The sequence below is a fragment of the Otolemur garnettii genome, unplaced genomic scaffold (assembly GCF_000181295.1).
Source record: "Otolemur garnettii isolate 467f Iridium unplaced genomic scaffold, OtoGar3 scaffold00218, whole genome shotgun sequence".
NCBI lineage: Eukaryota > Metazoa > Chordata > Mammalia > Primates > Galagidae > Otolemur > Otolemur garnettii.
In genome coordinates this window covers 225,793-252,409 of record NW_003852613.1, presented here as the reverse complement: position 1 = coordinate 252,409, position 26,617 = coordinate 225,793, and the positions used below count along the sequence as shown (strand labels likewise).

General features: G+C 46.8%; 2 protein-coding genes across 2 annotated transcripts in view; one reads left to right on the top strand and one right to left on the bottom strand.

Moving 5' to 3' along the window:
• The window catches only part of PI4KA (phosphatidylinositol 4-kinase alpha), a 153,819-nt gene that overhangs the window by 54,448 nt on the left and 72,754 nt on the right, over window positions 1-26,617 (bottom strand). Inside the window, exons 20-22 of the mRNA XM_012812667.2 lie at window positions 1,674-1,782; window positions 1,208-1,344; window positions 925-1,058 (exon numbers count right to left, since the gene is read on the bottom strand). Coding sequence (XP_012668121.2) covers window positions 925-1,058; window positions 1,208-1,344; window positions 1,674-1,782 — 380 coding nt within the window. The remainder of the gene's footprint in view (window positions 1-924; window positions 1,059-1,207; window positions 1,345-1,673; window positions 1,783-26,617) is intronic.
• Window positions 11,130-22,977, top strand: SERPIND1 (serpin family D member 1). The gene is made up of 5 exons (XM_003801683.3): window positions 11,130-11,193; window positions 14,948-15,858; window positions 18,979-19,252; window positions 21,521-21,665; window positions 22,698-22,977. The coding sequence occupies exons 2-5, from the start codon at window positions 14,964-14,966 to the stop codon at window positions 22,887-22,889; spliced, it is 1,506 nt and encodes a 501-aa protein (XP_003801731.1). The 5' UTR covers window positions 11,130-11,193; window positions 14,948-14,963; the 3' UTR covers window positions 22,890-22,977.

Here is a 26,617-nt window from a genome sequence, read left to right as displayed (position 1 = left end):
GGCGCCGAGCCACTAGTGTGTCTTCTTGAGAAAAAATAAATATAAGACAGTGTCTTATTTTCAGGGAAACAAGGTAGGTGTAACTTAACCTTTTCCTGATGACAGAGAATCATCGCTTTGTAGCTAGTGCATCTGGCTGTACTTCCAGGGAGCCTCGGGCCTTGCCACAGAGGGGCTGTAGAACCCCAGTCACAGGGGTCAGCTGCTGGCAGCTGGGCACTGTGCACCCTGGCTACTGTTTCCAGCTTTGATTATGAGTGGTGGCAAGGCAGTGTTTAGGAAACTGTTTGGGTTTCAATCCACATTAGAGATTACCACCCTAGGTGACTGCTTAGATGCTCAGTGTCTCAGTTTCCTCATCTGCACAATGGGCACATAACAGCGTGGAGGGGGCATCAATATACATAACATGGCACAGTCCCTGGCGCAGCATGAGCACTCACAATTATTACAGACCCCAGCAGGCATTATAGTCGTTAGGACTGCTGTGGTTACAGGTACATCCTGGTCACTGGGCTACCTGCAGGATTTGTTGAAGCAGGCTCCATTCCATGCTGCATTTGCTACTTATACTCAACTGTGGTTCTGGAAACCAGCTCAACGTGTGTCTCAGAGCCATGCCTAATAAGGGCTGCTCCTCAGAGGGGCCCTTGCCCAGTCAGTGGACTGAGTTGCAACAGTGACTGAGACTGTACAAAAAGTCTGTTCCCTGTGAGAGAGGGGTGATGGTGGAGTTCAGATACTGGGAAGTATTATTAGACATGGCATTTGGTGCTCATGAAGGAGGGTACATGAGAAAGTAGAGAGTGTTTTTGTTGGATTTTTAGAAAGCACGCACATCTCGGGAGGAAATGAAAAGTTCCATGCATAGAAGAGTTCAGAAATAAAGAATGTGGATGAGCATAGAGGTGAAGGCTCGTGTACCTCATGTACTCCAGCCGGTACACAGACAGGAGATAGGTAGACATGGCAAAGTCCAGCTTATTGATGAGGGCAGACACTTCAGGAGGAGGGTCTAGTAGGTTGATGATGGTGCTGCGGAGCTCACTCAGTTCAGCCTGAAGGGAAAGAAACACTCAAGGGCTCATGGGCACCTCCCCAGTAGAAACAGGTCCCCATGCCCAGCAACATGCGTTGAAAAGGACAGGGAAAGGATCCACCCCAATCATCCCAGGAAGCTTAGCAAAAATGAGACAAGAATCCTTACAGGGGTGACGGTGTCATTTTTCATGGCTGAGTTATATTGGAGGACGGATCGCAGTGGCTCTTTGCTGGGGAAGGTGAGCAGGGGGGACTTGGTAGCTATTTCACAAACCCCCTCATACCATTCTTCTGGCCATAGTCCTGTAAAAGAGGAACGTCAAGTGAGGCGTGTGCCTTAGTCCAGAAGTTCAACAGTGGGGTTGACTCTGACAATTCCTAGAGTCAAAGGTCCTTTCTTTGAGACAATTGTCCTCCAAATGGGACACAGAATGGTGGGTTTTCCCTAAGGTTATATGGCATTCTCAACACCCTAAACTACATCTGAGAAGGGTAACATTTGCAAGTACTTGAAGGAAGCAGCGCTGCACTGGACTCACTTAAAACACGCTCACACCCTCATCAGGCTGATGCAACTTCCTCTTTGTTTTTATCCTACACTCTGTCTTCCTTGGGAGAGAGCTGTGCCCTACCTGAGCCCTCCACAGCAAATCCCATGAGCACGGAATAGAGCCAGAAGTCCCGGAAGAGCTTCTGTAACCGAGGCTTAGCTTCTTTGATGGGCGGCAATCGTCGGGTGAGCTAACATGCCAAGGAGAGAAGGAGAAAGAGGTTATTTTCTTGTAAAGCCTGTAGATATGGAATCCCACAGGTTCATTCTCCAAGAACACTGTGTGTGACTCATCCAGTCAGACCAGGTAGGAAAAGGTATACTGCACAGTGACTGATTCGCCTCAGAAATTCTGCCAACAAACATGAGTAGTTCACTCACTGAGTATCTAATGTGTGCTGGACACTGTGTCTGACAGTGCACAAAAGCCCTGCTCCAGTGCTCAGAGAGCTTTCTGTCCAGCTTAGAGGCAGGAGAACAAACAGTCTTGGTGGGACAGAGTTCCCAGAAAAGGCACTATGGGTCTCACAGTTAACATGTAAGGAAAGCTTCGTCAGGCAGATGAGAGGGCAGCCTGTGCAGACATGAGGAGCATCTGGTCCTAAGCCCGGGACTGTGGGGGGCATGGAGCTCTGAGAGAAAGGCAAACCACCATGAGGGCTGGAGCTCAGAGGGAGAGATGTAACTGGAGAGGCAGAAAGATTGTGAGAATCTTGTGAGAAAGGTAGAAGTGGCTTTCTAATCTTTTTCAGCAGCACAACTTTTCCAAGTAGTAATCTCGGGCAGAAGCCCTATATGTAAAACAGGTTAAGGCAGAGTCCCTTGGGAGCAGGTGAGGGGCTGAAGCCCCTGTGTCCCTGCTCCATACTGTGACCCACGTGGTGTGAGACAGGGAGCAATTTACCAGTGATGTAAAATGGCTAAATTTATGCTCAGGCCCAGCTGGACAGGCTGATCCTCACAGAAATCAAGCCCCAGTATAGGGAAGATGAACACACAGTGAGTGTGTCACACTTATGAGCGACAAGTATGGGCAGACCCTGGACGAGGCCAGAGACAGCACAGATAACACCCATCACTTGAAGGTGAGGGACACAGCATGACTCTAAACTGGCACAACACTTCCTGGAAAGCAATTTGGTAAGCTGCATCAAGAATTCTAAATATCCCCACACCTATTTCACACAAAACCCCTTCTCTAGGGAATATATCCCCCACAACAAGCGATTTAGGCACAAAGTGTTGTAACATTTGTTATAACAGCAAAATAAATAGAAAAACACAAAATACCTATCTGAAGGGGGCATTTAAATAAGCAAGAGTATATTAATAAGTCTTATAAAAAACCATTTGGTGACACAGGAAGAAATCACAATATGTCAGGTGCAAAAAACGCAAAGTGAGTGAATAACGATACACATTTTAAAAATATGTATCTAAGATTATTTCTGAGTGGCTGGCTTGCCAGGGATTTCTCTCTTCTTCTTTGCTTTTTAATTTTAATCTAATTTATTTATTTATTTCTATTAGGACAGAGTCTCACGTTGTTGCCCTCCCTGGCATAGTGCCGTGTCGTCTTAGCTCCTAGCAATCTCAAACTTTTGGGCTTAAGTGATTCTCTTGCTGGGACTACAGAGGCCCGTTACAACGCCTGGCTATTTTTTCTTTTGTTTGTTTAACAAGCCCAGGCTGGGTTCGAACCCACCAGCACCGGTGCATGTGGCTGGTGCCCTAACCAGTGAGCTATGGACACCCAGCCTCCAATTTTATTTTTTGAGATAGGGTCTTGCTCTGCTTCACAGGCAAGAGTGCAGTGGTGTTGATACAGGATAGGTGGCACCCCAGTCAGCTCAGCCGAGCTGGGCTGGAGGACTGCCTTAGTGGTGTTGGTGCAGCGGCGGCAGCTGGCAGAGGAACCAGCGGGCTGGAGCATAGGCAAGTGGGGGGAGCCTCCCTCCCCCATCAGAGGTTCCAGTAGCCAAAGGGACCCGACAACTGCTGGGGAAACACCGGCACCTTGGTGTCTCCTTCCTTTTACATTTATGACTAAATACGGAACCCCCATTTCCTATGCCTAGGTCAATTTCATGTAAGTTTCCTAGGCCTCAATTCTGTGAATGGACTGTGTCCATTCATTAATACATTCATTCACCTTGCCCCAGCTGAAGAGACCGTGTCCATTCATTTCCTGGCCTCATATAGAAGGAATCCATGCACCTATATATACTGCTAAATGGAGACAGATGGAGAGAAAAAAACAGAGAGAGGTTTTCTCTCCCTACCAGGAACTTCAGCGTTTTTGTATTCTTTTTCTGTAAATAAATTCTGTCTTGCCACTGATCTGTGGTCCGTGGATTTATTCTTCAAATCACCGAGACCAAGAACCTGAAAGTCCGGTATCAGATTTGGTGAGTCAGCCAGGAGACAAGACGAAATTCCGGTATCAGTGTCATCATAGCTCACAGCAACCTCAGACTCCTGGGCTCAAGGGCTTCTCCTGCAGCAGCCTCCCAAGTAGCTGGGACTACAGATGTGAGCCACCAGATCAGCTAATTTTTAAAAAAAAGTTTCGTAGAGATGGGGTCTTACATGTCACTCAGGCTGGTTTTCAACTCCACCTCGGCCCCCAAAGTGCTAAGATCAGAGGTGTGAGCCACTGCACCTAGCCTCTTTTCTTCTTTAATGTTGTCTATATTTCTGGAGTTCTTCCATAAACCTGTTCTTTCTACAATCAAAGGAAGGGTGTAGGCGCCAGTCCAGAACTTGGCAATCTGTGAGGGAGGAGGCTTGATGTCCTTGAGAGCTAGCAGGGCACTCTGTCCTTGGGGAGGAATCAGACTAGTTCTGGGGATGCAGGGTAGACTCTGGAAAATGTGAGGAGATGGGAACACTGGGGAGGGCTGAGCTGTGGGTAGCAGAGGGGTTGTCAAAGAGCAGGAAGCCCAGAGCCACATGGTAAACTGGGCACAAAAGAACAGTTGATAAAGGGCTTCCAATATGTTGTGGCCAAGCACAGTGGTTCTAAGAACCAGCAGCTGTGAAACTGTCTTTGAGGTGACAGACCTACTATGACAAGGTCCCAAGTGATGATGGAGGCAAGATGGGCTTTCCAGACCAAGGTCTATGTGACTGAGAGGTTCTGGTATCTTACAAAGAGAACTTGCCTTTGGCGGGTATGGAAAAGGTCTGGCTTCCAGAATACTTTAAGCTCATTGGGGTCAGAGGCTCCAAGCAGCTGGGAAGCCCAGTGTGGTTTTGACAAAGGAAAGAGAAGGTGACTCCACCCCACCTTTGGTTTGGGAGCCTGCTCCTGACCCCGTGAGCATCATGGCTCCCTCCTTAGGACTTTGGCTTCAAAGTGGCCTTGTGGGTTTTCTCTGCTTTTGCACTTCTCCTGGCCCATGTGCCATCATCTCAGTTTAGACTGCCCTAGTTGGAAAGGGAAGGCCAAGGGATAACAGAAAGGCCCTCAGAGGGCTTGATGTGTCCAGAGATGATGACACAACACAGCTGTGGATGCATGGGGCCCATGCAGGGAAATATTCCCAGGATTCAAGGATGACAGAAAGGAGCTGGGACAGTCTGGAAAAGGGCTATAAGGTGACGAAGCGTCTTATCTGGTTCCTAAGACAAGAAAGGTTAAAGGCAACAGACCAGCTTGCTCCTAAAAATCAAATCTGAGATGGAAGAAAAGACAGAAGAGCCCAAAGAGACATGATAGCCAGATGCAACGTGTGACCTTGACTTGATTTATAAAAAAAAGAAGCTCTTGGGTTTGGTGTCAGTAGCTCAGTGAGTAGGTGTCATCCACACACAACGAAGCTGGTGGGTTCGAACCTGACCCAAGCCAACTAAACAACAATGATAAATGCAATAAAAAAATAACTGGGCATTGTGGCAGGTGCCTGTAGTCCCAGCTACTTGGGAGGCTGAGGCAAGAAAATTGCTCAAGCCCAAGAGTGTGAGGTTGCTGTGAGCTGTGATGGCACAGCACTCTACTGAGGAGGACATTTCAAAAAAAAAAAAAAAAGAGAGAGAGAGAATGGAAACTGGTGGGTTCAAGCCTAGCCTTGGCCTGATAAACAACAATGACAACTGTAACCAAAAAATAGCCAGGCATTGTGGCAGGCGCCTGTAATCCCAGCAACTCGAGAGGCTGAGGCAAGAGAATTGCTTAAGCCCAAGAGTTTGAGGTTGTTGTGAGCTGTGATGTCACAACACTCTACCAAGGGTGATGTAGTGAGACTCTCTCAAAAACAGAAATTAAAAAATGAAACTCTTAAAGACATTATGAAGTCACAGAGAAGTTTGGCTTGGACAAGGCATCTGACTGGCCTATGACTGTTTCCCAGGAGTCTAATGGTGCAGGGCAGGGCAAGGGCCCTTACACTGAGGAGACACAGGCTCCAGTGCCGAGGGCTGGAGTGCCCTTCCGAATATCCCAGGAAACAGCCCCCTCATGTGTAATTAAGAAGATGTGGCAAAATGTTACGTGTTCTTCCTAGGAACTGTTATGTGAATGTTTACTACTCAATTCTTTTAATTTCTCTGTATATGTAAAAATTTCAGATTCAAAAGTTGGAAAAAATTTCTAACCAAGAGGAAAGCTTTAAAACTGAAACAAAAACAAAGGAGTGTGTGTGACAGGAAGTACTGCTGTGCAGTGTGGGCTAAAACCACGCACAATCTGTTACCTTTAAAACTGGGAACAGGGCTCGGTGCCTGTGGCTCAAGCGGCTAAGGCGCCAGCCACATACACCTAAGGTGGCGGTTTCGAATCCCCAGCCCGGGCCCGCCAAACAACAATGATGTCTGCAACTAAAAAATGTCCAGGCGTTGTGGCGTGTGCCTGTAGTCCCAGCTACTTGGGAGGCTGAGGCAGGAGACTCGCTTGAGCCCAGGAGTTGGAGGTTTCTGTGAGCGTGATGCCATGGCACTCTACCCAGGGGAATAGCTTGAGGCTCTGTCTCAAAAAAAAAAAAAAAACAAAAAAAACAAACTGGGAACAGATAAAATGCCAAAGTGTTAGGGTTGAAAGCCATTTTTCCTTTTTTTCTTTCTTTTTTTTTCAGACAGAGTCTCAAGCTGTCATCCTGGGTAGGGTGCCATGGTGTCACAGCTCACAGCAACCTCAAACTCTTGGGCTAAAGCGATTTTCTTGCCTCAGCCTCCAAAGCTGCTAGGACTACAGGTGCCCACCATAAGGCCTGGCTATATTTTGGTTGCAGTTGTTTATCTTTTTTTTTTTTTTGCAGTTTTTGGCCAGGGCTGGGTTTGAACCCACCACTTCCGGCATATGGGGCTGGTGCCCTACTGCTCTGAGCCACAGGCGCCACCCTGCAGTTGTGATTGTTGCTTAGCAGGCCTGGGCCATGTTCAAACCTGCCACTCTAGGTGTATATGGCCGGCACTCTGCCAACTGAGCTATGGGAGCTGCCTCTTTTTTTTTGAGACAGAGTCTATGTTGCCCTCCATAGAGTGCTGTGCAATCATAGCTCATAGCAAACTCAAACTCCTAGGCTTATGCAATTCTCTTGCCTCAGCCTCCCGAGTAGCTGGGACTATAGGCACCTGCCACAATCCCCGGCTATTTTTTGATTGCAGTTGTCATTGTTGTTTAGCAGGCCCAGGCTGGGTTTGAACCTGCCAACCTCAGTGTATGTGGCCAGTACCCTACTCACTGAGCTATGGATGTCGAGCTGAAAGCCATTTTTTTAATAGTGGCTTACATGGTGAGAAATCTAGATGTACAGGGAATATCAGAGGCTCCTGGCTTTAAAAAAAATACCAAAGTAGAATAGGCTCAGTGGCTCATACCTGTAATCCTTAAACTCTGGGAAGCAGAGATGGGAGGATCATTTGAGGCCAAGAGTTCGAGACCAGTCTGGGCAACAGTGACATGCCGTCTCTCCAAAAAAAAAAAAATAGCCGGGCGTTGTGGCAGGGGCCTGTAAGTCTCAGCTACTTGGGAGGCTGTGGCAAGAGGATCCCTTGAACCCCAGAATTTGAGGTTGCTGGGGGCTACAATGATGCCACTGCATTCTAACCTGAGTGATAGAGCAAGACAATGTCTCAAAAAAACCCAAAAACCAACTTTTTTTTAAACCCCCAAAGTAATATATACTCATAGGAAAAAAAATAACAAAGAAGTTTCCAGAGTAGAAGAGGAACACTGCCCGCAGACGGCCTCTGTGCACGTGCACTGGCACAGAAAGGCTCATGCTTCCTGGGCATTTTCCACAGGCCCAGCACCACTCCATGTGCTTCCCATGAACTCATCACCTCATTTACTTTTCACACCAATCTTATACCAGATATAATCGTCACCCTTGTTTCAAAGAGGAGTAGACTGAGAGCCAAAGGTGGCAGCTGTGATTTCAGCTAGGGTGGCCAGTGTGGGCCCCAGAGGAGCTGAGGGGAAACAGTGGACCCATGCTGTTGGAGACAGGCGCCCCAAGGAGGAATAACAGTGAGCACCAAGGCTCACTGGGCTCAACATGTGTGATCACCAGACAGAGAACAAGGAGCTTAGCTGGAGTAGATGTTGTGGGGCTCAGGAGGCCCTGAGGAGGAGCCCAGGCACAGGTTACGGTGCCATGCTGAAGACTCAGTGTTGAGTAGGACAGATGAAGGCTCTTTAAAAACAGATCTAGGCTTGGCACCCATAGCACAGGTTACGGTCCCAGCATCAAGGGTGGTGGGTTCAAAGCCAGCCCAGGCCAGCTAAAAATCAACAATGACAACTGCTATAAAAAAAAAAAAATAGCTGGGTGTTGTGGTGGGAGCCTGTAGTCCCAGCTATATGGGAGGCTGAGGCAAGAGAATCACTTAAGCCCAAGAGTTTGAGGTTGCTGTGAGCTGTGATACCACCGCACTGTACAGAGGGTGACACAGTTTGACTCTGTCTCAAAAATAGATAAATAAATAAAAATAAAAACAGCTCCGGTTTGGCACGTGTAGCTCAGCAGCTAGGGCGCCAGCCACATACAGCAGAGCCGGTGAGTTCCAGCCCAGTCCGGGCCTGCCAAACAATGAGAACTACAACCAAAATACAGCCAGGTATTGTGGTGGGCACCTGTAGTCCTGGCTACTTGGGAGGCTGTGGCAGGAGAATTACTTAAACCCAAGAGTTTGAGGTTGCTGTGAGCTGTGATGTCACAGCACTCTACCAAGGGCGAGACAGTGAGACTCTCAAAAAATAAAAATAAAAAATAAAATAAAAATAGCTGTAACTAAAGCTACAGCCCAACTCAAACTCAACTACTGTCCTTGTCCTAAACACAATGGCCCTTTACACACCAACCAGACTTTATTCTTTTTTCTTTTTGAAACAGTTCACTTTGTCACCCTTGGTAGAGTGCTGTGCTATCATAGCTTACAGAAACTTCAAATTCTTGGGCTCAAGTGATTCTCTTGCCTCAACTACCCAAGTAGCTAGGACTACAGGTGCCTGCCATAGCACCCAGACATTTTTAGAGATGACGTCTTGCTCTTGCTCTGACTAGTCTTGAACCTGTGAGCTCAGGGCAATCCACCCACCTCGGCCTCCCAGAGTGCTGGGATTACAGGAGTGGGCCACCTTGCCCGACCCACACTAGACTTTTTTTTTTTTAGACAGAGTCTTACTTTGTTGCCCTCAGTAGAGTGCTGTGACATCACAGCTCACAGCAACCTCCAGCTCTTGGGTTTAGGTGCAACCTCCAGCTCTTGGGCTTAGGTGTTTCTCTTGCCTCATCCTTCCAAGTAGCTGGGACTACAGATACCTGGCACAATGCCCAGCTATTTTTTGTTCGCAGTTTGGCTGGGGCTGGGTTTGTTCCACCACCCTTAGTATATGGGGCCAGCACCCTACTCAATGAGCCACAGGCACCACCCCACACACAAGAGAGATGCCCAGACACCCCCAGAGGTCACACTCCTGCAGATTCTCCTGTCTGAGTCACACTCTCCCTTCTGGTAGATTGTGGGTGCTGACACTCCCAACATACGTGGGCACCAAAATCAAATAGTAGTGCTATATGATAAGCTGGTCTTCCAGACAATCCAAAATTTTCTTTTAATAACATTTTAGATCACAAAATTAAAATTACAAATTAAAAAAAAATCAAGATAGCACTACAGATCTCTATGACTTGCCTCTGTGGCCTTGAGTTTGGGAAGCACTGCTCAGTGTTTGTCCGTCTGTCCTATAGTAGACGGAAGCTGAGCTGTGTATTCTTTTTTTTTTGAGACAGAGCTTCAAGCTGTTGGCATCACTGCTCACGGCAACCTCCAACTCCTGGGTTCAAGTGATTCTCCTGTCTCCGCCTCGCAAGTAGCTTGGACTACAGGCACCTGCCACAATGCCCGGCTATTTTTTGGTTGCAGCTGTCATTGTTATTTGGTGGGCCCAGGCTGGATTTGAACCTGTCAGCTTAGGTGTATGTGGCTGGCGCCTTAGCCACTTGAGCCACAGGTGCTGAGCCTGAACTGGGTATTCTAACTCCTGACTGAAGAAGGACCAATGCTATAATCTCCTTATTCTATAAACCTCTAATCTCACTCTCCCCCCTCCATTTTTCACTGAGGAATAAGCTAAGGAGGGTGGGAACAGCTGCTTAGTAGCCAAACCAGCCAGGTCAGCCCTGGAGACCAGGGTAAGGTCAAATCATCCCAGAAGGAGATGGCAGTTGGAGATGGATATGTAGCCTTTACTTTCAGGGGAAATTTAGAGCCACCCCTGATGAACCTGACTCCCAGAACTCTGCAGAGAGCTTCAGTTAAGCAGTGACTTTGGCAAGGTGCTTGTGCACTAAAGTTGTGCATGGACGGCAACACAATGACCATCATACATTCAAAACATCAGCTATGTCAAGGTACAGTGGCTCATGCCTGTAATCGTATCACTTTGGAAGGCTGAGGTAGGTAGACTGCTTACTTGAGCTTAGGAGTTCAAGACCAGCCTGAGCAAGAATAAGACCTTGTCTCTACTAAAAATAGAAAAACTAGCCAGATGTTGTGGCAGGAGCCTATAGTCCCAGCTACTTGGGAGGCTGAGGCAAGTGAATTGCTTTAGCCCAAGCATCTGTGGTTGCTGTAAGCTATGCTGAGCTATGGGCGCCGAGCCATGCTTCATGTTTTTTAACTATTATAAATAACACTGTGATGACTATCCTTATAACATTCTTGCAATACTAATCACCGTGCACATATAAAATTTCTTAGGGTAAAGTGTGCTGCAACTACTTCCCCTCACTTTGTCATTTGCCTTTTATTTTACTCTATCGATATATTTATCTTTTAATAATTTTTCCATTGAATTTAGGCTGAGAAAGGTCTTCCATGGCACTCTACTCAGGGTGAGTAAGACTCTGTCCAGAACAACAACAACAACAAAAATCAGCTTTGTAAGTACCGGAGCTGAGGAGTCACAAATCACTCAGCAGTGAGCAAAGACACTGTGGAGGAGGTTTGTGCTGAGCAAGCTAATTGCCTGATGTTTGGATTGGGACATGTTTACTTTGGAAAATACACAACAGTCCAGCACCAAAGTTCACATCTAAACCCCATTAGTGACCTTGGCTGATTTCATCTCTGTAACACCACTTCTCAAAAGCACAGAGGTAAGTTTGATTTCTAATATTTCTGCTGATTATAAATTCTCATTTGTGGTGTACAGAGATGGGCAACTGGTTCGTTTCTCTGGAACCTCAAATTTAGAAGTTTTTATGCTTTTAGAAGTAGAAAAAGGTTTTTGTATTTCAATCTATTATAAAATTCTGTCAGTCACACTTCAGAACAATTGACAAATTGGAATAGGAACTGTGGAACAGACAGATGTAAGTATTGTACCTGCGTTAAATTATTCAAATTAGAGAATTGTCCTGTGATTCTGTATGAGAAGACACTTGCTCTAAGAGGATTCCCCCCAAGATTAGGGATATGATATAATAGACCTGCTCCAAATGGTCCAGAAAAAAAACAATGTGTATGTGAGTGTCTGCGTGTGTATATACATACCCGTGTGGATGGACATGGAAAATGATAAAGTGAAATATTCTGAAATGTAAATACTTGGTGGATCTGGTTTAAAGTATACAGGAGTTGTTCTACTACATTAGTCCTTCAATTTTTCTGTAAGTTTGAAGTTATTTCAAAAAATCAATTTTTTAAAACTTCAGTTTACTTTTCACCCATTCCACCTGCTCTGTTTGGGCCTAAAGACAAGATGACAGATTTTCAGGTGTTATGTTCTGAGGCACAACTGAGAAGGCCACCAGCTCTCTGCAATCAGCAACAAAGTGCCATATGAAGTTTCCAGAAAAAAAAAAAAACAAACTTTTGAATGATTTTCCCTTTTATAATTAAAAAAAATTTTTTTTGTTTGTTTTTAACAAGTCTGTGCTCTTCCTTGGATTGAATGAGATAGTAATCTGGACTTAATCACAACCTAGTAACAGTTTTTAAATGTCTTCTACAATTTGCATTATACCATTATAAATAGCTAAACAATAGGAAGATTTACCTCTTAGATCCATAATTTCAATCCACAGAAAGTTAAAATATTTTCTCTTTCCTCTAATAAGAGAATACAAAAACTATTTTCGGCTTTTCATCATATAACATAAGGAACAGAGTATAAGAAGTTACAAAATACTCTTTATGAATATCAGGACAAAAACTTGAATGCCTGCACCCTGTTTTCCTATCTGGCCTCAGAGTCATTCCTGAACCCCTACTTATTCAAGCTGGGTTTTGTTTTGCTCTTTAACTGTATTTTTATCTGGGAAGGAAGGATGCTTTTAAGTGTAGTTGAACAAGGAGCAAGTTGCTTACTTTCTTCTCTTCTAACTTTATTTAAAGTATATGCCATTGACACCCTGCCTGATTCTATTTGGAATCTAGGCCCAGTTCTGTTTGCAGGCACACACATTAGAAATTTCTTATAGAAACTGCTTCACACTGGCAGACTCCATGTGGCACTGTAGCCTCTAAGAGGTGCTGAGAGGGAGGATCAAAGGCAACAGATTTCTTTAAAGTCAGAAGCTATGAGAACTGTCCTCTCCAAAACATGCAATTCAGAAGTCTTTCAACTCTGACTGAAACAATGTTCCCACTGATTATTTTAATAGTACTGTAGAAGGAAGACCTCAGGAGGGAGACTGACAGAAGGAAATCTAAGCAGGAAGCTGTTCCCCAAGCCCGGGCAGTAAGGGAATATGCTGGTGCTCCTAGGCAAACAATGGGGGGCTGGGAGGCTCATTTGACATGGTTCAAATATAGCTACTGCCTCTCATTAGTGTCAGTGATTAGAGACTCAATCTCCCAACATGTAGAAGCTGAAAGGATAAAGCTAAGTTATACAAAGTGCCTTGTGTAGCACCTGGCAAATGACTCTATAAAGTCACTGCCATTATCAACATCAACAAAACTGAGTGCATTCCAAGTGGAGTCTACCCCATCTTCAGGCCTACCAAGTTCAAATATTTTCTTAACAGGAGCCAGTAACCCTCATCTGGCCTAGCCTGGTAGCAGATAGTCTGGCCTTCAATATGTAACAGGAAACAGTCTACAGACATACATCAAACTTAAAAAAACACAAGTCTTTCTGGGGTGATGAGAAGTTGGGATCATGTACTGGATGGCTGGGTCAGCATTATAAACACCAACGGCCACTGTTCTGGTGAGATGTGGAATAATAGCTGATCAAATAATAGCTGATCTACTCAGCATGCAGTTAATAACCAGGAAGTTAATAATCAATAATTGGCAAGAGAAAGACAAAGCCACTGGATAGCCAAAATGGATCCGACAAGCCAAGTCAAATCTTCCTTGGAGAAAGGAAAGCAGGCTTACCACAAGGTCTATGTGTTAAAAACTTACCTTGCTTACTCAAATAAAGGGAGTGGCCCTCAGGTTTTGAGTAAGAGATATCTGACATCTCTTGTGCAGACTTTACCTGCCTGGTGAGACTGTTTCTAACTCCATGTAAGATGCAACAATTTGGAAAGATTCATTCCTGCTGACAGAAGCGGGAGCATGGTTTAATAGACACAGGAGAAAGTGTGCCTTGTAGCAATCATGTGTCCTAAGCTTCTTGCCACCACTAATCACATCTTAGGAGGCAGGTGTGTGTGTATGTGTATGTGTGTGTGTGTGTGTGTGTACGTGGTAGCATTAGACAAGATACAAGTCTTTTTTTTTCTTTTTGAGACAGATGGTTGAGTAGCTGGGACTACAGGCACATACGATGACACTCAGCTAATTTTTCTATTTTTTGGTAGAGGCGAGGGTCTCATTTTTGCTCAGGCTGGTTTTGAACTCCAGAGCTCAAGCAATCCTCCTGTCTTGGTGTGAGCTGTACCCAACCAGGAGCCCTCACATCATCGAATGTCTATCCCTTGATGGGCCTGTACCCTTGGCCCCCTGGGTGGACCCTTGTGCCACCAGTGCATAATATGCTCTCTGGAGGTAGGAGACAGGTTTAGTGAATAACTTAAAAATATCATCTCCTTTCAGCTCGGCGCCTGTGGCTCAAGTGGCTAAGGCACCAGCCACATACACCTAAGGTGGCAGGTTCGAATCCAGCCCAGGCCCGCCAAAACAACAATGACAGCTGCAACCAAAAAATAGCTGGGCGTTGTGGCGGGCGCCTGTGGTCCCAGCTACTTGGGAGGCAGAGGCAGGAGACTCGCTTGAGCCCAGGAATTGGAGGTTGCTGTGAGCTGTGATGCCACAGCACTCTACCCAGGGGGATAGCTTGAGGCTCTGTCTCAAAAAATATATATATATTGCCTCCCCCTCCACCCCCAGCTCAGTGCGTAGGGTGCCAGCCACATACACAGAGGCTGGTGGGTTTGAGCCCAGCCAGGCCTGCTAAATAGTAATGACAACTACAACAAAAAAAATAGCTGGGCATTATGTCAGGCGCCTATAGTCCCAGCTACTTGAGAGGCTGAGGCAAGAGAATAGCTTAAGCCAAAGAGTTTGAGGTTACCGTAAGCTGTGACATCGTGGCACTCCACAGGGGGTGATAAAATGAGACTATGCCTCAGTAAAAAAACAAAGCAACCCCCCCCCCCCGGGACTCCCAAACCCCTGAACCCCTAGAGTCTAGATTATTTTCGTAAACCTTTAAAGAAGGGATTCTCATCTAGGGGCTCATGAATCCTTCAGGGAGGTTTATGAAGCCCACACAAAATGTTAGGTATCTGTTTATCTTCATCAGATTCTCTTAAAATCCATAATCCTAAAACAGGAACTGGTGCTGTGAGGGCACATTCCTATATCAAAGCCACAGGGAATGTGTCTTGCCAAGCTGCAGCGCGGTGGGCCCGTCAGGCTGCCTTTCACCATGTGGTTTGTTTTCTCTCCCAGCTCTAGTTCTGTCAAGATGAAACACCCGTTTCACCCCCTTCTGGTTTCCCTCATCATAACATCTGTGTGTGGGGAGAACAAAGGTCTTCTGGATCAGCTTGAGAAGGGAGGAGAAACTTATAAGTCTGTGGATCCCCAGATCCCCATGGAGCACTTAAATAACAAAACCTTGAGTACGCCCCTTCTCCCTGCTGACTTCCACAGGGAAAACACGGTCACCAACGACTGGATTCCTGAGGGGGAGGAGGACGATGACTATCTGGACCTGGAGAAGATACTCAGCGAGGACGATGACTACATCGACATCATCGACAGCCTGCCGGTCTCCCCAACAGACTCAGAAGCAAGTGCTGGAAACGTACTCCAGCTTTTCCAGGGCAAGAGCCGTATCCAGCGTCTTAACATCCTAAACGCCAAGTTTGCCTTCAACCTTTACCGAGCACTGAAGGACCAGGCCAGCACTTCTGATAACGTCTTCATTGCACCTGTTGGCATTTCTACTGCCATGGGCATGATTTCCCTGGGCCTGCAGGGAGACACCCATGACCAAGTGCACTCAATCCTGCATTTCAAAGACTTTGTTAATGCCAGCAGCAAGTATGAGATCCTGACCATCCACAATCTCTTCCGTAAGCTGACTCATCGCCTATTCAGGAGGAATTTTGGGTACACTTTGCGATCAGTCAATGACCTTTATGTCCAGAAGCAGTTTCCAATCCTGGATGATTTCAAAGCTAAAGTAAGAGAGTATTACTTTGCTGAGGCCCAGGCAGCTGACTTTTCAGATCCTGCCTTCATATCAAAAACCAACAACCACATCCTAAAGCTCACCAAGGGCCTCATAAAAGATGCTCTGGAAAATATAGACCCTGCTACACAGATGATGATTCTAAACTGCATCTACTTCAAAGGTAAGAAATAACCTTTTGTTTCCCAAAGAAAACTCACAACATACTCTTTTAGCACATGGGTACACTGAATGCCAGAACCTGTACTCTAGCTGTAGGTTATCCAGGACAACAAAACACAAGGTAGACTTGGGGACAGGGCCATGCAGGACAGGCCATGCTGAGGTGGTGTAGCAGCTGCCGTTCACTAAGCCCTAACTCCATGCTTCATACTCGGTGAATCCTCACCACAACCATGTGAGGTCGCAGTTGTTTAAGTGTCTCAATTTTACAGATGAAGCCCTCAAGGCATGGAAAAGTGAAAGGACACTCCAAGGGCACACAGCTGCACCAAGGGGAGAGCCAGGGCTGGACCCAAGCTAGCCAGCACTAATGATTTGTTAAATTGGAAGGAATAATGCAAAACCCTTTTCAACATTTGCCCAGCATGGCTTTCAGTTTTTTAATTTCCTTTCCCAACTATCAGTAAGCAGGAATGTGGCCCAAATCCTACAGAAACGTAGCCAGAAATGTTTAGCTAGAGCACCTGATATTAACACCTAAGACTGTTTTTCAGGATACTTTTGCACAAATGGGCGGTAGATGTAGGGAGATAACACTACTACTTTTTCTTTTCTTTCCTTTTTTTTTTTTTTTTTTGAGACAGAGTCTGTGTTGCCCTGGGTAGACTGCTGTGGTGTCACTGCTCACAGCAATCTCCGACTCTTGGGCTTAAGGGATTCTCTTGCCATAGCCTCCCAAGTGGCTGGGACTACAGGCACCCGCCACAATGCCTGGCTGTTTTTTGGTTGTAGTTGTCATTGTTGTTTGGCAGGGCTGGCCTGGGTTCGAACCCGCCAGCTCCGGTGTATATGGCTGGAGCCCTAGCCACTCAGCTACTGGCACAGAGCCAACACTACTATTTCTTGAGCAACAGCTCTGGGCCAGGCCCAAGAGCACATTTTAAGGTGCCTCCCCCCACCACCACATACACATACACATACAACACAGAGGACCCCTGGAAACCTGGAAATGAGTATAGATTTATACAATCTTTTAAAATGCTCTCACTGGTACCTGATAGCAGAAATCTTTACTACAATCTCTAAACTGAGTGTGCTAAGATGCAGACGTGAGAGTTTCAGCACTAAACTGCCATGACACACAACCACTTCTCTTTGTCACCAAGGGCTACCAGGTACCAGCAAGGAGTCCTCAAGGTCTGAGGGGCCAGCACTTCCTATTAGTCTGCCTGAGCACAGTTTCACAGAAGCCCATGATGCTAAGGTCAGAGGACCTCTCCTGACTTCTGCCTGGGCCAGAGCCACCGTGTCCCACCTGCTACATGTCACTCTATAAGGCAATCTGCCAGACAGGCCAGAGGGCCTGAAGAGGCCAGGCCTGGGGTGCTAAGATCTGACTCCCAGGGTTCCACCCTAAAGGCAGGCATAAGGCTAGGTTCTCGTGGGTGAATTAAAGGCTGAGTTCTTCTAGGCTGTGACACACACAGACAGGAGGTACACATGATGCACACACACATACCCTTTCACCACTCTTCATAAGTACAAGTTTTAGAGCTGAGCAAACAGCAGTGTAAATCCTGGCTTTACCACTTTTCATTTGTGTGACCTCAGGGAAGTCATTCAATGTCTCAGTGACTCAGGCTCCTTGTCTTATCATGGAGGGAAAACCTACTCCAACAGGGTTGCGGGGAGAACTTCAAAAGACAGGGACACAACACTTAGTATGGCAATATTCTGGAAGTCCTCAATCCTAGCAGACTGCCAGAGCCCCTAGGGGTACCAAGATACCCTCCTCCCAAGGCCTCTTGCTCTATTCACCCCAGCTACTTCAGGGGCAGGTGGAGAAACCCAGCAAGCTATCCCTGCAGCATGAGGGTGGAGAAAGGGCCAGGCACTGCCAGTTTATAAGCTCCTCAACACTGCAACCCACCTCACACTGCAGTGTGAAAGGTGCAGACATAAGCTTCCTTCCCCTGGTCTCAGGGGCAGTGAATGCTGGAATTGCCCAGTCCTTTACCAATACTCCTCAAGGGAGAACTACGTCTGCAAGTGTCATTTTAATTTCCAGGTCCCAAATCTCCATTACTAATTTAATTTTAATTTTGAACATTCACATCACTTTGTAAAGCACAATAAAAATATAGGCTGAACTTCAGGAGGAAGTAAAAAGGAAAGAACCCCAGAAGACCCATGTCAGCTCCATCAGAACTGCGAAGGGCAGGGATTCCCACTGGGGCAAGCTTGTCCCCAGGGCAAAGGCCTGAAGACATTTGTGATCTCACAACTGGGAAGCCCGGGAAGCACCAATGGCAAGGGGTGGAGAGAGGCCAGGAGTACTGCTAAGTGCCTACAATGCCTAGGGCAATCCCCTTACCCCAGAGAATTAACCAGCCCAAATGTCAACAGTGCTGAGCTTGAGAAGCCCTGGGAGAGGCAGACTCAGGGAGAAGGGAGCCCAGCTACTGCCGGGTATTTGACCCTCCTCCCAAGGCCTCCTGCTCTATTCATCCCAGCTGATCTACCCACCAGCTGGAAACTTTAAACAAGTTACTTCACTGTTTTGAGCCTCTGTTTCCTCACCTGTAAAATGGGGATCATAACAAAAGGCACACACTTCATATGCTGCTAGGGGCAGAAATGAGATACAGGAAAGGTGTTTAAAAGAATGCCTGGTACACAGCTAGTGCTCAACTGCTGGTCCCCATCATTATTAGTTACCAGCATCTCAGATAAAATAGGCATGGGCTTACTTCTGGATACACACTGAGCCCAGATCCTCAGTGAAGGCCTTGAGGCAATATCACATCACCCACATGTCTTGCTGGTCACTACAGGGTCACAGCGTGAGGGATGAAGGCCATCAAAACAGCTCAAAGGAGTGCAAAGCTTCTCCACTGACACATGAAGAAGCAGAGGCCCAGGCAAGTCAGGTGTCTTGCCAGAGTCCACTCCAGTCCATTTAACCTCTGTTTTTAACCTTTCATAAGAAATGCAAATTCGCAGCCCAAGCCAGACCTTGGGAATCAGACACAGTGGGGGTGGGCCCTTATAGGGACTTGGACGCATGCTCAAGGGTGAGGACCAGTACCCTATTAAGAATCTGTCCCTGTGGATGTTGCAGGATCCTGGGTGAATAAATTCCCAGTGGAGATGACACATAACCACAACTTCCGGCTGAATGAGCGAGAGGTGGTCAAGGTTCCCATGATGCAAACCAAAGGGAACTTCCTTGCAGCAAATGACCAGGAGCTAGACTGTGACGTCCTCCAGCTGGAGTACGTGGGGGGCATCAGCATGCTCATTGTGGTCCCACACAAGCTGTCTGGGATGAAGGCCCTTGAAGCCCAGCTGACACCCCAGGTGGTGGAAAGATGGCAAAAAAGCATGACAAACAGGTACTTGAGGGTGTGTTTGCTATTCTGAGCTCTTGGAGGCTGGGGGTGTCCAGGAATATTAGAACTCCGGTGATTTGAAGTGAAAGGGAGAAATATGAATGACTATCCAAGAACTGCCACACATAAACTGCCACTGTTTATTCAGCCCAGATTCCTTGCGTGGTGAGAGGCAATCAGAGAACATTTGTGAGCTGCACATCTGCTCCCCACAGGGCAGTCTCAGGGGTCGGGTACAGGTGGCTCAGGATCAGCTTAGAGACAACCCCAGCTCTGCTATGTGCTTGAATTTTGCTTTGAGTAGGCTGTAATGGAAGTAATTCCATTACTTCTGCTAGATTTGCTGTGAGAAATTAAAACAACAAGCAACTGAGCATCCCAGTGCATCCCTTTCAATGCCTGGACCCTAAGAGGCATTCAACAAGGACTGGCTCTCCCCTTTCCCCACCCAGGGAAATCAAAGGTCCTCTTAGCCCATGGAGGATGCCTCATTCATCATTTCCATTACTCCCTAGTTAAAACTGAAGGCTTTAAAAGTTTACCAAAATTATTACTGGATTAGCAGAAAAGAACAGAGATGTCTTATTTCTATTTTATTGGATACTGGTTAGGTCCATACATGGGTCATTATGAAAGTTTTGAGATATACAAAAATCAAGAAACACAAAATCTGCAAGGATAGAAACAAATGAAACTCCTGGGCTGCACCTGTGGCTCAAATGAGTAGGGCACTGGCCCCATATACCGGAGGTGGTGGGTTCAAACCCGGCCCTGGCCAAAACAAAAACAAAAAACAAATGAAACTTCCAGCAATATCGATAAGCCAAGCAAAGTGAAACTTGCATGGGTGAATCAGAAAGGACACAGCTGACTGTGTCTCTGAGAAGTGAAATCATAGACCACAATACTGTCTCGGAACTTTCATAGTGACCCACGTATGAAAAACCCAATCTGGTCTTGGTCTCCTTATAGGACAAGAACCCAAATGCAACAGAACTGAGAGAAGTAGGCTCAGAGGAAGGTACTGCCCAGGTAGCCAGTCACCTTGCCTGGTGACTTTGCTTAACCACATTTCTTCTGTAGCTGCTTCCTTCTCAACTGCCTGGGACCTTCATCCTCTCCAGGGAGGCCTAACTGGCCTGCCTGTTCCATTCCTTAGTCCACCCAAGCACCAGTACAGCTCAGACTTCCTGAGACGCCATTTCCATCCCTTCTTCTCAGAGGATGGCCCAGCTTCCTGGCCCTTCCAACAAGCCCCACTCAGACTCCCTGCCTGCTTCTGCTCAGGCAGAACCCTATCCTACCTTTCTAAGTCTCAGCCACACAAATACCCCTCCTCTAGAGCCAGACCTGCTCTAGTCATTCAACTATTAAGGCACCATCTTTCCACTTTCACCCTTTCACATAATTGAGTATCAGCTTGCCAAAAGGAAAACAGGCTCCTGAGAAGAACTGTGTCTTACATCTTTATTTTCCAAAGTGCCAGACCGGCCCATGGTGCTACTGCTACTGCTCACCTGTTAGGGATTGCATATGTCAAGGCAAAGTCGAAGGAGGTTCAGTGCTGTCTGGCATAGATATTAGGGATTCTTTTAGTAAGTACATTGATCAGTTATTCAACAAATTTTTTTTTTTTTTTGAGACAGAGTCTGATTATGTCACCCTTGGTAGAGTGCCATTGTGTCATAGCTCATAGCAACCTCAAACTCTTAGGCTTAAGGGATTCTCTTGCCTCAGCCTCCCAAGTAGCTGGGACTACAGGTGCCCGCCATAACATCCAGCTATTTTTTTGTTGTAGTTGTCATTGTTGTCTGGCGGGCCTGGGCTGGGTTCAAACCCGCCAGCCTCGGTGTATGTGGCTCGCGCCATAACCACTGTGCTATAGGCGCTGAGCCAGTTATTCAACTTCTTAATTAACAAAATAAGAAATGCCTGAAATCAGAAATGAAGTTTATTTCAGATGCCTTCTCAAAACACAAACTACTAAAAGTTCTGCTGCTGACCTTGAAGACAGGAGACTAATCATAGTCTCAAGTAAAAGACTACACAACAGTAAAAATGTCTCCGTGGTCAGTAACTGAAACTGCAATGGGAAGGGATTTCCAAAATCCTCAGCAGACAGTCCTGGGAGATAAACTTTAAAGTGCTGTGTCAATTCTGAGGCAAATGCAACTCAGGGGGCTGGGCTGTGGAGCTTTAAAGGAAAAAAATATGATTTTTTTCATAACCAGAAGTTCAATAAATCTGGGCCCCCTTTCCTTCCCCGACTAGAACTCGAGAGGTACTTCTGCCAAAATTCAAGCTGGAGAAGAACTACAACCTGGTGGAGCCCCTGAAGTCAATGGGGGTCATGGCGCTGTTTGACAAAAACGGCAACATGTCAGGCATCTCAGAAGAAAGGATCACCATTGACCTGGTAACTGCTCCTGCTCTGCCCTGCCCCCCCTCACCCTGGGTCTCCCTCAGCACACCCTGACCGGTCCTGCCCACCCCAGGTCTGACCTTTGGGCTGGGGTGCTAAGTCTGCTGTCCTGCACCTGGTTGGGTAGGTGCCTACCTGCACTGTGTCTGGCAGGTGCTTAGTGGGCAAGGCCTGCAGCGAGTAGCCTTAGAGTGAGACCCATTCTTTTTTTTTTTTTTTTTTTTGAGACAGAGCCTCAAGCTGTCCCCCTGGGCAGAGTGCCGTGGCATTACAGCTCACAGCAACCTCCAACTCCTGGGCTCAAGTGAGTCTCCTGCCTCCGCCTCCCAAGTAGCTGGGACCACAGGCACCTGCCACAACGCCCGGCTATTTTTTGGTTGCAGCCGTCATTGTTGTTTGGCGGGTCCGGGCTGGGGATTCGAACCCGCCACCTTAGGTGTACGTGGCTGGCGCCTTAGCGGGTTGAGCTATAGGCGCCGAGCTGAGACCCATTCTTGATGATACCAGAGATGGGAGACAGGTGGTGTGACTGTAGAGTCACTTCCCTCTTGGCAGTACCTCTGGTCTGAGGGCTGGGGGGACCATGGCTCCAGTCTACAAAATGAACCCCTCTGGCCTAATTGTGAAAGACTCGTTGAAAACAAAGAGGATTTGCACCACACACACATTTATGTTAATAAACCAATACTAGACACTCAGCAAAAACAGAATGACACCAAATGGTGCAACAGACCCAGCCCTTCATGGAAGTGTACCCCAGGAAGAGGAAGCGCTGGGGCTGCAGCAGCTGTCATGGCTCCCCAGACCCTCAGACCACAGGCACTGCCAAGAGGGAAGTGACTCTACAGTCACACCACATGGCCTCCAGGCATGACTGCTACACTTGGCAGGTGATAAAGGGAATTTTCAAGGATGATTCTGGTCAGCTGTGATTTTTGCCTTTCCCCAAGTGAGAGGGACTGTACTACGTGCTCTGTCCCTCTGTGTGCCAACCTTGGGAGTCTGATAACCTTCCTCTCCAAACAGTTCAAGCACCAAGGCACCATCACAGTAAACGAGGAGGGCACCCAAGCTGCCGCTGTGACCACCGTCGGGTTCATGCCACTGTCCACCCAAGTCCGCTTCACTGTCGACCGGCCCTTTCTGTTCCTTGTCTACGAGCATCGCACCAGCTGTCTGCTGTTCATGGGGAGAGTGGCCAACCCCAGTAGGTCTTAGAGGGGGAAGTCTAGGTGTCTGAGGTGTTTTGGAGACACTGTGTCACTTTGTTTCCATTCTAATAAGAGAACAGAGGTGTCTGACATCACGACTTTCATGGCTTTTGCTACCAATCTGAATTCGGGACCCATATGAAAGAAGGAAGTTACAAATGACTGAGAAGCTCATTGGAATCAATTCTGCACAGTAACCAGTGCCCGTAAGTTCATAGAAAAGTTAATGGAACTGTACTGTGCCCACTGTCACCAAGGGGGTGGTCTCAGCACAGAAACTGGCACCCACAAGTTCACCAAAAAGTTAAAATAACTATAGTTTGCCCACGGTCACCTAGGGGTGGTTTCAGCACAGACATCAATACCCACAAGTTCACAGATAAGTCAATGTAATTGTAGTGTGCTCACTGTCACCTAGGGGACTCAGCAATAGGCAGGCCCCTTCCACCTCCTCACAGCAAACCTGCTCTGTTCCTCAAAGTCGTTCTCTTCCAGGCCCCTCGAAACACAGAAATAAGCCACGTGACTAACTCCTCACCTCTCCCAAGGAGGGTGCACCATTCCTGATGCTCAGGGGAGAAGGGACCTGTAGACATACAAGGGGTGCCCTGGGCTAATGTTAGGGTTTAATTCTTTCAAGGCCTTACCTTCCAAATGCCATCTGCCTCCCCTTCCCCCGTCATCTCACTGCTACTTGGAGGACAGAGTGTACACACAGGAGTCAATGTCTTCCTGCCTAGTGATAAATAAACGTAGACACTTTTTATGTGTATCTGTTACAGTTTTATTTTTTGAGGCTCAAATAACTAATAAAGGTAAATTCAAAAGAGCTCACATCTCCAGGAATAAGGAAAGCTGACAGTCACTCTGGTGCTGCACAGCCACACCACAGTTGGGCCAGCTCTCAGGACAGGATGCGTGTGGTCCGCATAGCCCCCTGAAATGTGAGGCTTTAATTGGTACATGAACCCAGGAGCTCCTATGCTCTTTACAAGGGTGTGCACTTCAGCTTCATCCCACAAACCTAGTCCTGCGGTGGGTCTGGCTCCATAGAGAAGGCAACATTTGAGGATTGCTTCTGATGCTTCACTGCCTGGGTAAGACAAGTGGAATCCCAAGAGGTTGCTCAGAGTGCAAGTGTGCTAGTGCTCCTTCAGAGGGGACCATCAACCCTGCGGGAACAGAAGTCAAGTGCCATGCATGCTGTTGCCTGACAGTAAGCCCTAGAGCCCAGCAGGGAAGGAAGACAGGGTGGAAGGGTTCTATGAACTGGCCAAGGGCTACCACTGCAGTAAGTGGTGGGCTGGGGTCCACATGCAGGTCGACCTGACTCCAGGGTCACACAGGAAGTCTTGTAAGGCTTCTGACCTCATGAGACCAGTACCAGTAACAGGAGTAGTAAAAGGGGAGTCCCACTAAGGACACCACTCCTCCACATGGGCAAGCCTGAAGGTTACTCCCCTGAGCCCTCACACAGAACCTAAGAAGCTGGCACTGTTGTCAACTCCTTTGCACAATTATAGAGACAGTTACAGCTCCCAGAAGGGAAGAGATCCAAAAGGCCTGCTTTTCCCTGCTGGCCCCTTTTACCTACTTCCTGCCCCAGTGCCTTTAGTGCTTTGCTGAGGGTGGAGAGCAAAGCACTGAGGCCAAGAGCTCCTGTTATACCCTTTTGAATCTGGATGAGACCTGATACAGGTGATGACTCCTTCCTCTGCCAATTCTCTCCTTTATATTTTTCAATTTCAAAATATTACAGTTATAAATATTTGGTTACATGAACTGCTTTTGTACAGTCTGAGTCAAAGTCCTAAGTGTGCCCCTCCCCCAGCTAAAGTGCACTGTACCCACTTAGGGTACTCCCCTTCTGACCCCTCCCACCACCCTGCTTTCCGAAGAGTTTTACTACCAGAAGAGTTTTACTACCAAACATACACGTGGGTCTTGATGGATTACTTCCAATATAATAGTGACCACACAGGTGATTGTTTTTCAATTCTTGCAATACTTTACTTACAAGAATGGGTCTCCAGTTCCATCCAGGTTGTTACAAAAGCTTAACCATTTTTTTTTAATGGCTGAGTGTGGGGTGATTCCACATCTTTGTGACTGGGAATTGTGCTGTAATAAACATTCTAGTAAACGTGTCTTTTAAAAAATGACTTCTTTTCCTTTGGGTAAATACCCAATAGAGGGATTTCTGGATCCAATGGTAGTCTATTTTTATTTTTTGGAGGCATCTCCTACACTTTCCAAAGAGACTGTACTAGTTTGTAGTCCCACGAACAGTGTGCAAGTGCTCCTTTCTTTCCACATCCATGCCAGCACTCGCTGTTTGGGGATGATTTTCTGATAAATGCCATTCTCACTAGAGTTAGTTGATACTTCATTGTGGTTTTGATTTGCATTTCCCTAATGATTAGAGACATTATTTTTTTCATGTTTATTAGCCATAAGAGTTACCACTATCTTCTTTTGAAAAGCTTCTGTTCATGTCTTTTACTAACTTATTTTATGGGGTGGTTTGACTTTTTCTTGCTGATTTGCCTGAGTTCTTTATGGATTCTGGTTATTAGCCCTTTGTCAGATGGATAGCATGAAAGTATTTCTCCTATTTGTAGGTTGTCTATTTGTTCTACTGATTGTTTCCTTGGCTTTGCAGAAACTTTTTAATTTAATCAGATTCCATTTGGTAATTTTTTTTTGTACAAAAGGTCTTTATGGGGGGGGGGATGCTGCAGAGCAGCACCAAGGAGGAGAGAAAAGAAAAGAGAGGAGAGAAGAAGAGAGGGAAAGAGAGAGAGGAGAAGAGAAAGGAGGAGAGAGAGAGAGAGAAGAAAGAAACGTACCCTTATACAGGGAAGTCTCAGAATGGTGACGGGATGGTGGGTCAGCCAATAAGGAGTTACTGCTTCAGTGGGAAGAGCTGTTAGGGCGGGCCATAATTTTGAGATTTGCAGTGGGTAACTGAAACAGGGAGATAAAGTAAGCAGGCCACTCCCTGTAACGCAGGAAGGGGCTTTCTGGGGAAGGCACTTTTCTGAGGCAAATACCTAACATTCCTCCCTTCTTGATATGTTAGAAATAGGGGGTTGGCCTTGGGATAAGGGAAGTCCAGATCTCTCTTAGCCTCTTCCTGCTGAGAGGGGCATGCAGCTTTAATTGGCCAACTAGAAAACAATTATGATTTTTTGTGGGGAGGATGGAGGGTTTTTGCTCTTTAAGCGGTGGCTGTTTAGAAGTGGTATTCAGGAAGGTCTTGTGGTCTGGAGTAGAGTGTAGCCCATTGATGAAGAACTGTTTCTTTTAGTTGTAGGTTGGGAGTTGTATTTGGGGTGTACGTTTGAAGCACCATCTGAGTAGTTACCAAGTCTGGATGAGGCCAGTGTTGAGTGCTGATTAGAGCATCTTGGCGGATGGACACAAGCCGATGCAGTGGTGGGAGCCAGGAGTATAAAAGGTGGACAGGGAGCCCCCAGGAGCTAAAACCCTGTGGAAGGGGTAGAAGCTACCCTTGGGCGTGTTCCCTAATTAGATCCCACTCCTGACACCAGATGAATGGGGTGGCACTGGACTGGCAGAGATATCACAGACCATGAAGGCTTGGGCAAAAGGTCTTTATCAGTGTGTGTGTGGGGGAATGCCGCAGAGCAGCACCAAGGAGGAGAGAAAAGAGAAGAGAGGAGAGAAGAAGAGAAAGAAAGATAGGGAGGGAGAGAGAGACATTTGTTTTTT